At 30.7% G+C, this 11,090-nt stretch overlaps 1 protein-coding gene across 2 annotated transcripts; it reads right to left on the bottom strand.

Annotated features, from left to right (window-relative positions):
- Nucleotides 1-314: 314 nt before the first annotated feature.
- On the bottom strand, nt 315-3,130 carry LOC108455963 (probable peroxygenase 3). 2 transcript variants are annotated; one of them, XM_053018736.1, is made up of 6 exons: nt 2,909-3,130; nt 2,658-2,810; nt 2,497-2,582; nt 952-1,046; nt 737-862; nt 315-675 (listed from the first exon to the last, which is right to left on the bottom strand). In XM_053018736.1, coding segments are annotated over exons 1-6 (549 nt in total). In that variant the 5' UTR covers nt 2,997-3,130; the 3' UTR covers nt 315-674. The 2 variants fall into 2 exon arrangements, with proteins under 2 accessions (XP_052874696.1, XP_017610037.1); XM_017754548.2 differs by having other exon boundaries at nt 315-662; nt 2,909-3,118.
- Nucleotides 3,131-11,090: the final 7,960 nt, after the last annotated feature.

The following is an 11,090-nucleotide window of genomic DNA, read 5'->3' as shown; positions in this document are numbered from 1 at the left end:
AAAAATGACAAAATACAAATACAAACATCAACTCAACAGAATAATAAATAAATCAATAATATTTAAGTTTATACAAATGTGCAATTATAAATAAAATTATATATAACTGAGGAGAATGGAGTTTACAATAAAGTATACACAATTCAGAAAGAATGAAATGTGTATATATACACACTCAATAAAGATCTAATGTTGTCAAATTGAAAGTTCTTTGTAATTGGATAAGAGTTTTGCTTTATGATTGTTCTGTAATCTTATGCTAGTGTAATCCATACGTGATAAAAATAGAAGTCTTAGAAGGAAAAATAATCAAATTATTGTACAAACAGATGAAATCTTGATTTTAATTGAAGTAGATGGAAGAAGTTTACTTGATCAATAGAAAGAACACATGTATAATTTAAATCCTAGCACCCTACATTGCTTGAATCACTGGTTCTTATTCTTTATTCTGGCAACACACTCAAGCTACACGTATGTTAAAAGCAGCAACCTTCATTCCTTCAATCTATTGCTCTTTTTTGCTACCACTGTTATTCATTTTCGCAACGTACTCAAACAAACTCCCATCGAAACAACCCCCCACGGCTTCTTTTGACAGATACCCATTTTCATCTTTTGCAAGTCTATACAGAAGTATCCATTCTCCCTTCGATATTATCCTGCAAACCAGTTCTGTTTTTTTTAATTGAATAAAACACACACGAAATTCAAATAAAATGGTGATTGAAAATACCAGCCAATGAAGTCATATGAGTTTCGATTAGCCTCAGTCATGTGCCATAGTTCTTCGAATGTTAACTTATCGGACACAGTTCGAGCGTACTTGCTGAAAATACTCTCAAAGTTCATTGGCATAAACCTGAAAACATCACATTCATTTGCTTGTGAAAGATTAAAATAGTTTTTTATTTAATGCTTTTAGTGATTCAAATCTTATATGCTAATTACCTTCCTTCAGTGTCATATGTTGAAGAATCACTTCCATGCTTGCATTTATGTATTCTATCTATGTATATAGGAAAATGTAGATTTGGTAACCATCCCTGTCAAATTTGTGAATGCAATATCAGCAACCTTATAGGGTATATATATACTCTTCATTATTTTGTGCTGAAAGGAGTCGGTGAGGAAAGTTCGAATCTAGCTTATGTATAATATCAGCATTTTTTTATGTTTTTCCGGATTTAACCAACTCAAAATTTAAGTACAGAATTTTATTCAAATCTACTTATATTTAATTTTATATAATATAAATTATACAATATGTAAAAATAACATAAAATAATATAATGCAAATGTGCAAAATGAGACTGACTTGAAAGTTGAAGTCTAAGTCCAACCTATATTTTAAATGAATTTTCTTTTGGCTAAAGAATATATTTCAAATATCATACTTTTGTTCAAATCCTCTTTACTTTTTGGATGGATCTTTGTACTTGCATATATAGTATGATACTTTAATAGGTTTAATAGTACTTAATGCACATAAAAATGTGAGTGAAGTGGCAAAATGAGTCTAGACCGGAAAAACGAGTGAAAAATCCCCGAAGCTCAAACCAATTAAATTATAATTTGACCAAAAAGTCAAAACCACAGCAAAATTTGAACTCGAGACTGTCCAAACCAAATTTAATATTAAAAATAAAATAATCAAAGGATAAATTCTAATTTTTAATAAATTAATTAAATATTAATATATTTTTATATATATGTTAAAATAAATAGTAATTTTATAAAAGAAAAACAACAAGTTATATCATGATTATCTAAAATAAATATGATATAATTATTTTAAAAATTGTGGTTTACAATGTAATATGATTAATTCATAATATATTAAAACTTTGATTTTATATAACAAGTTAATGTTATATAATTTTGAAACTACACTAATTTTAAAAATATATATAATTAAAAACATAATATTATAAAAAATTACTAAATAATAATAAACTAATAATTTATATGGATAGATAAATTATGGCACATAAATGATGTGGGTGAAAACAAATTTATGTAATAATTTTATAAAAAATTAAAAAAATCAAATGTTGGTTTAATTAAAATTGTAAAGTTGATTTTATGAATGCAATGAAGTTTTAAGTTTAAATCTCATTGTATACATGTGTTTTTATATTAAAATATAAAAAATAATAGTACACGTAAAATAATATTTGTTATTTTATACAAATAAAAGATTTTTAGATTATTTTATAACTGAATTGAGATTTAGTTAATAAATGACTTACTCAACAAAGATAAATATAATTGCATTTAAAGAAAATAAATACCAACTTAAATTGAATTGAATGGGAAAAATGTGAAGTAAGAAAAACTTAAAAGCATAAAAATCTAAATAAGAAACTCAAATCTAAAAAAGTCCAAATTTTAAAAGAAAAAATGTGTAAACATGTGAGTAACTCACATATTCAGATACAAATATAGGGAAGTGTATATTTGCAAAAGGGAATAAAAGTGAGCAGAATAACTTACAGGGAGAGTCCAGTAACTCAATGCCACATTAATGACGACTGCAGCAAGAAAGCTTTCGAAGCGACCGAAACCAAGATTCCTCATACCTGCTTGTTTTCACCGTAAATTTTGTCAAAATTTGTAAAACATAAAAAACAAAAATAAATTGTAGAAAAAAGAACCTCTGTAGGTATCCCGTGGATAAACAATTCCATCTTTGTCTTGATCAAAAAAGGAAGCATGTTGCTGAAGAACACTCATTCCATTGTTGTCATGTCCTGGTACTGTTCCATGTGGATTTTCCACACTTGAAGTGTTCAATGCCCTTGCCAAATCTGATCCAACATTTCATACATGTTTGTCAAAAAAAAAAAACATCATATGGAGCTGTTGGAACAAAGAACAAAGAAAAGAAAAGAGTAAAAAGAATTACAGGGTTTGGGTATAGATTCTTCAAGGTCTGCTCGAACCTTCCTTTCACTTGTCAAAGGAGCTTTGGGTGCCTCTGTTGCAATATCCATTTCTTTGTTCTTCTTTTTTGAGATTGTATGGTTTGTTATAAACAGCGAAGGTCTCCTCCTTATATAGAAAGTCTTCTCAGAACACCGCACCCTACTATTCTAGTCATTAATTATATAAATAAATGATACTTTTTAAACTTTGAAGCAGCAATTAAAGGGATTTGCCTACCAATTCCTGAATCTATTCTTTTTAAAGTTTTAACTAAAATACTTTTAATCCAAACTTTTCTTTTATATTCACACATTAAATTTAATTATAATATTTTTTTTGGTACGGCTGAAATTTAAATTATTTTTGAAAACAATAAACGCATACACCACACATAGCTTGGGATTCAATAATAATAAGATTATATTAAATTTGAGAAACGATGATTTTATTTATTATTTTGTATATGTACTACATGTATCTATCTTTCTTTTTGTTTGATTGTTTCAAAAGACAAAAGAAAGAAATTTGAACCATTCAGCTGGGTAGCTAGAGGTAGCCTACTCTTAATGGAACAAGTAACCAGAAATCCCTTTACATCTTCAGTTCTCTCATCTGATCAAGATATTATTATTAGAGTAAATTGCACTAAAAGGTCCTAAATGATGACTCTCATTTTAAATTGATTCTTAAATTTTAAAATATTATAATTTCATTCCTAAATTTTCAAGGTTTTGTCAATTAGGTCCTTTCACACCATTAAGTGACATGTCAAATTTTATGTAACATAATTTAAAATTTAATTTTTTTAAAAGTGAAATTAACGATTTTAGTAATAGAAGAATCTAATTGACATAATCTCTAAAATTTTGAATATGATTAAAATAATTTAAAATTTAAGAACTAATTTAAAATGAGAATCATAGTTCGAGAACTTTCGGTGCAATTTAATCATATTATTATTGTTATTAGTAGTAGTAGTCGGTGCATCGATTTTCTTCCAAATTGATTTTGAAACATTCAAGTGGGACAAGCAAACGGGAAATCCTCCATTCCTGTTATTATTTTCCTTTTACATGCATTATCCCTATTTTATAATCTTAATGTTTACGTGTATCCATTTCTGACCTTAACTCTATTAAATAAAACAGCTAATTGGAAGCAATCCAACCTGATTTAAAATCAATTTGCCCACTACCCACTTTCGTAACTACCATTGAATTAAATAATACTAAATAAAGGGAAAGAAAAAAGGTTACTGAGAGGAGCCTATATAAAAGCACAACTGATCTATACAATTGTAGTAAAATATTACTTTAAATTTACTTTATAAAATCATTTGTATTATGTGCACGCGGTTAAATTGTTGACGTCGTTGTCAAAGAATTGGTATAAGATTTAGTGATTTTTGTTTGATTATTGCATGGTTGTTAAGGAGATAATTAGCAAAAATTAAATTTATAGATACGTCACTTTTTTATTTTATTTTATGATTTTCTTGTTTTGTCTTGTTGATAGTTGATTGATAGTCCTATTTAATGACAATTATAGGTGGCCCAAAGGTCCATTCGTGTCTGATGCGGATGGCGCTTCAACACCTAACTGGGATAATTACAACCTTATAGGAGGCAAGGATATGATCCTTCGTATGATTCATATAGCTATGCATGCCTGGTGGATAGCATCAACCAATGATGGGAAGGTGTTCACCCGACTTATGACCCATATGACCTGTATTCCTTATATTCTTGCAAGGATGGGGGTGCGTATTGGGAAGAGCCAAAGAAAGATCATTACCAAACCACTCGGGGTAGCGCATTTGAGGATGGCATGTCTAAGTACCAAGAAAACACGAAAGATATTAAGAATAAGTTGGACCAAGTACTTGAACTCCTTCAATACTGAGTTAGGGAAAGTGTTCCGGTGGACGAGTGTGTCGAACCAGACAATGTTGAAGTGAAGGAGGAAGCCCCTATACCATTGTTGAACATGAAGGCTTAAATGTTGATTTTCAACAAGAGATGGAGGTCGGAGAATTAAGTGAAGGGTTGAGCATTGGTGAGGAAAGTGTAGAGGAGTCGCCACACTTCTTGGACATAGTAGAAGAAATCTCACACCACGAACTGAACGAGGATGTGCCCCAATAAAGGAATATTCAAATGGTGACGGAGAACTCAAAAGAAATTGAGTTTGTGATCCCGACATAGATGATCCCTTAGAAGATGCAATGGAGTGAATTTGGTTTCAATAACAATTGGCTCAAAGAGTACATATCGACATGGCCTAAGTCAACGTGGGTTTAATAAGTTCATTTGCTGAAAAAAGCCCATATCAACCTGAAGAATAACAAGAGAAGGGTCAAAGTCTTGAGGACTTCATTGGAGTTCCACTTCAAGGGCATGACATAATGCCAGAGAGGGATTTTAAATTTAAACTTATTTTGCAAATAATTAAACTTATTGGAGCTGAGACTCTATTTACTTTTGTTTATTTTAGATTTAAAATTTGTTGCATGTTTAAATTTAGGATCTTGTAGGTTTAATTTTTATATTGGTTGAGAGTTTAGACTAAAAAATTAAGATTTTTTTTTGGATACATTATAGTGGTATCGCGATACCCATACGTCAGTATCATAATACCCAAGGCAGTTTCAAAATTAGGGTTCTAAAAGTTTCAAGGATATTACGATACTAACTCTTGGTATTGCGATACCCTTGTCGGGTTTCAAAAAATACATGTTTTAGGTATTGAACCCATCTGCTTTCACTCTATTTAATCCTAAAACTCAAATTCTCCTAATCTTCAGTCCTAATCTCCCAAATACATTTTCTTTGGTGTGCTTGTTCGTTTTCTGTGCAAGCCACTCATTCGAAGATTACACAACAACTTTGAGCTTAAATGTAAAGGTGGATGACCTGAGCTAGTCTGATAACTCCTTCTAGGGAAGTCCAGTAACCTCTAAACATTTTGTTTTAGGCTACATATTGAGGACAATGTGTAATAATAAACCTTAATCAAATATGTACCTGTGTTTTCAAATAAGTGGATCATTAATGTTTTCTAACTTTCAACTAAACGATTTTCTCCAATATTCTTATACCACGAACTACTTCGAGTGTGGGATCGAACCAATTGAATTAAAACACGAAACTAGAAGAAGTTTTCTCCTCTTGAGGTGAAACCAAAAATTCTCTTTTCTCTAATAAAAACCGATAAAATTGTAATTTTGGAAAAATATATTTAAAAGTTGAGAATAAATTCTATCTATATTGTGGCAGAATATAAATCTCTCAAAAATTATCTTAATAGCTCTACCTTTATCATCTATTTATAGGAAGAGAAGATAAAATCCTTGTAGAGTTGTAAAGGTTTATTTGAAGTAAAAAAACAACTTATTACTTAGAGTAGGAGAGGGGTGAATGACTCACCCTTGTATTTCTAGTAGGGTAGTCGGCCCATTCATGTTATATAAGGGGTTTTGGGCCTCTCTCACATTAGGTCCAATTACGAGTACGTCCTAGGATTTTTTGACCTAGTACTCTATAATGTGATCCAACCCGATTCAATATTTCTATTTCCTAGAATAAACTTTAATATTTACATATTAAATAATTTTCTCGTCTCAATTTTACTCTAATAAAATTTTAACAATTTTACCCTCGGTAAAATTTCAACAAAATTCATTCAATATGTCACAACTCAATATGTTCACTATGACTGAATGATTTATTTTCATTTTTGGGCTTCACAACAGTTCAAAAACATATATTCATTCTTCTGTCATTTTTAAGTGATCATATATATTTCTTTTTTCTCTTTTTCTATTCACTTCGTTCATTTTTATTCAAACACGCAATTCATTTCTGGTTTCAACGAGCTAGTGGAGGGATCGATTGGATATAAGTAGTTGAGGCTCAAATGATTTATAATTAAGTTCCAGCTTTTCACCTATTAATTATAAACTCGTTTAGTCACAAAGTCATTCCACTATAGTATCTTGATTGAGCTTTCCCCAATGACATACCATTATGAAAGCAACTACTCAGCGCTCATCCAATGGCCTCATCATTAGTGTGTTACCCTCATAAGATATCATTGATCTCTTTGGGATAATATACATTCTCCCAGTATGATCCTATTTTATCTCATGGTAACCATTACATCTTCCTTCATGAAACGTCAATCACTATCAAATAGTGATTAAGTCATCCATCACAAAAACAGTTGACCCATGGCCACGTTTACTTTTCATCAACCATGTAATGCCAATGAGAGGGTATCATTTACCCATGTTTTGGGATATGAATTTCACTACAGTTAATGACACTACATACTATAGAAGTCGTACATCCAATGCACCAGCTTTAGATTCATTATCTATTTTAACTCAAGTTTTTACTTACATCAAAGTGTATGAATCATGCATACATAGTCCGTCATCCACTCAAGATTTAGGTATGCTACACTATAAACGTCATAAGAGAATAAATCCATAAATGGAATTAGGATCTATTCTGCTTGTGTCTTGTCCGATGTACTATTAGTCCAATCAATCACATCTATGTATCTATCTTTTTGGAACCATCTGCTCCAATGCCAAGATAAGGCATCTCCCTAATTGGACTTGATAAACAACATATTAGTCTTTCAATCGGTTTGCTAATTTTTTATTAGACTAAAGACATGTTTAGGTTTGTCTACTAATACAAGCTGTCTTTTCGCACTACGATCTAACCACGTAATACCACTTAATATTTGTAATAGCTCATTTTTAGTAGTATTGGGAATCGTGGTTTGGGACCACAAATCCTATTAGTATGTTATTTTATTATTTAATTAGTATCTAAATAGTCGTGGTAGTGTCGAATAAAAATTCGATATGTTGATTTTATCGTTTGATTATTTTAATTAGGAGAAAAGACTAAAACATAAGAGCTGTAAAAGTTTAATGTTATTAGTTAATTGAGTTAAATAAGTATAAAATCATGAATTGAGGGCTTTATGTGGCAATTTGACCTTATTTATTAATTAGTGGACGATAGGTAAATAATTTTTGCTTTTAAATTAGAAATGTAAATAACTAATGGTAATTTTGTAATTCTAATTAAAACATAAGATAATAAAAATTAAACAAACATCATATTCCTTATTTTGGACAAAGAGAAACTTGGAACTCCATAACTAGGAGAATCTAAGGTTCGGTCAAGCTTATTCCTAGTGTATGTAAGTGTTTTTCCTACCCGTTTTTATTATTTTTATGTTCTTCAGATCGATGTAGCTAAAGCTAGTTAATCTAAGGACAAAATTGTGAAATTGTCCAATGTTTAGAAACTTTCCATTGATGATATTGAGTGTTCTTAGTGTTGAATGATAGATTATTGAGTTTCAATGTTAGATATGACTATTTTGTAAAGTGATTTTAGTTAGTTTAATTTTAGAGGCTAAATTGATAAAATAATAATTTTGGCATAGGAAATTTGTGATATTTCAAAAGTTATGGACAGAACATAGTCCTTAGGTGGTTCGGTTAAGCTTGGATGGGGTTAAATTGTGTTGAACTAGAAGATTTGGTTTTAGGGATTAAACTATACAAAAGGTAAAAGTTGGGGACAAGTGGGTAGATCGTCCAATAATCGTGGGAAGGGAAAGTCAGTCGAATAATCATTATTGAATATCAGTAGTTACTGCAGAAGTAAGTTTGTATTATATAAATTATGTTATAATTAAATTCCTTAATATTTGTTTTACTCTAATAGTTGTTGTGCTTGTAACTATTGAACGTTGGTTGATGGAAATTAACAATGCAATTGAGTTGTACTAGATGTATCGTATCGAGCCTTGAGCTTAGCAGGCTTCGTGCTGGTGTATTGTATCAAGCCTCGAGCCTAGCAAGCTTCGTGCCGGTGTGTCGTATCAGGTAACTTGTATGGGAAAATACTATTTCAAGTATCCGATAAATTTAAGAGTATTCTTCGGCCACATGATCTTATATATAGTGTATCTGTTCATGATTTGGTGATTTTAATGATGTGGATATTATAGGTTAAATTATCTTGGTTGTTTGAGATACATGAATTATGATTGTTGACCTCATGATACGTTCTTGCATCATTGTATTTAAATTGTCGAGTATAACAAGTTATCACAAACTTAGTAAGCTTTACTTGAGTTTACTTTCTTTGATTTCATTTTGCAGGTTTGTTGGAATCGTAACTTCAATTGGATCAGCTCAAGAGATCACACACTATCCCTTATATTTTTTGTAGTCATTTTGTTCATTTTGGGTCGATTTGAAGTGGCATGTAATTAGGGTATCCATGTATATACATATATATAAGCCTTTGTTGATAAATAACTTTTGTTGAAATGGTAGCTTGTAACTGTCATTTTGGTACTTGGTTGATGTAAATGGTATTTTACGATAGTTATATGTAGTTATCATTGAGTATTATTGTTTAATGAAAATGGTCATTATGTGAGAATGAGTAAGAATATGTTGCTTAGTAGAATGGATGTAAAGGAGTTGGTATGTTTAAGCTAGCATGAAATATGTGATTATGGTAGTTGTTTATGATTAGAATTGATGTTTGAATTGTGGTGCCAATGAAGGCATATTGGCTAGGCACATAGGTTGTTTGTGATTTGGCATGTTTTGGTTGTTTTTAGGTGTGTTTTTGAGTGTTTTGTATAGTGAATTTTGTTGTTAATGGTATGGCTTGGTGTATAAGTAATGGTGGCTATTTTGGCTTGAAAATGAAGTTACTTGGCTGCATACGGCCTAGGACACGGGCTGTCACATAGCATGTGCCACACACGGCCTCCTCACATGGCCGTGTGCCTTATTGATTTTAGGTGCAGGACTGTCCACATAGTCACAGAGAATTACATGACCTAGAGACATGACCGTGTGACCCTACTTCAAGCTGAACATGGTCTGAGCACACAGGCGTGTGAATTCATTACACGAGCATATTGGGTAGCCACATGGGCATGTTTGGGGTTACATGGGCTGGCTTCTTTCACATCGCCATGTGACCTCTATTTCCACTTTTAGTCAAAATTTTATATTTGTTTCAATTTAATCTAGATTTAATCCTGAGTTTATTTAAATGTTCCCTAAGCTCTAATTTAAATGCTCTCTAAGCTCGATTTAGGTTCTGGCATACTCGTAAGACATGTAAAATGGTTCTGGTTTAATATTATATGAATAAGTTGATCATGTTGTCTTAATGATAAAATTTTAATATTGTAATGCCTTATAGCTTAGGTAACTTTTGAATCGGGTATAAGGTGTTACAGTATTAGTTAAACATTAGGCAACCAATGAGCAACGTTTGCTTCTATTTTGCTTTGATGAAAAAACCATGTAACGGCAATTTACAAAGTAGTAATGTAGTTCATGAATAATTTTATTAACCAATCTGTTCAAAAAAATTACAAGTTTACTTAGACGAAAATACTATACTCAGAGCACCAGATCCAACACAAAATAGTCCGACATTCCCTGAAAAAGTTTTTGAAAATTTACGAGCAGTGTCGCGACATCGAACCCCTGTGTTGCAACCTTGCACTTCGAAGTGATAGATTTTGAGAATGCAGAGACAGTGTCGTGACACCGAACCCCGGTGTTGCGACATCATATTTCGAAGCAAAATATTTTGTAAACACAGGTAATGTCGTGATACAAGTTATTTGTAATGACCCAAATTTTACAGTTATCGAAAAAGTGCATTTTCGGGTCTTTGTTTCTGAAAAATAAATTCGTAAATATTTATTAAATATTTACAAAGTTTAGTGAGTGGTTAATTAAAGTTTAATAAAGTGAATTAGCTTAAATTAAGGATAATCAGATAAAAGGATTAAATTGAATGAAGTGTGGAAGTTTAATTATAGATTAAAAGAAAGTGAAAAGGACCAAAATGTCAATTATGCCATTTGTCCTAAGTGAGGCAGCATAAACATAAAAATCTGAGATTTTTATGTGTTAAAATATATTAAATTATTATTCTTATTATTTATTATTATAGTTTTATATTTAATTATTATTGTTATTGTTATTATTATTTAATTAATATTATATTATTAAATTAAATAAATTAAAGGTTGACAAATGTATGGTACATATGGTGACATGTGTAATACTAATATACATACAATTGTAAAAT

The sequence above is a fragment of the Gossypium arboreum genome, chromosome 9 (assembly GCF_025698485.1).
Source record: "Gossypium arboreum isolate Shixiya-1 chromosome 9, ASM2569848v2, whole genome shotgun sequence".
In the NCBI taxonomy this organism is placed as follows: domain Eukaryota; kingdom Viridiplantae; phylum Streptophyta; class Magnoliopsida; order Malvales; family Malvaceae; genus Gossypium; species Gossypium arboreum.
The sequence above is the reverse complement of the archived record's forward strand: the minus strand, read 5'-3'. Positions and strand labels throughout refer to the sequence as shown.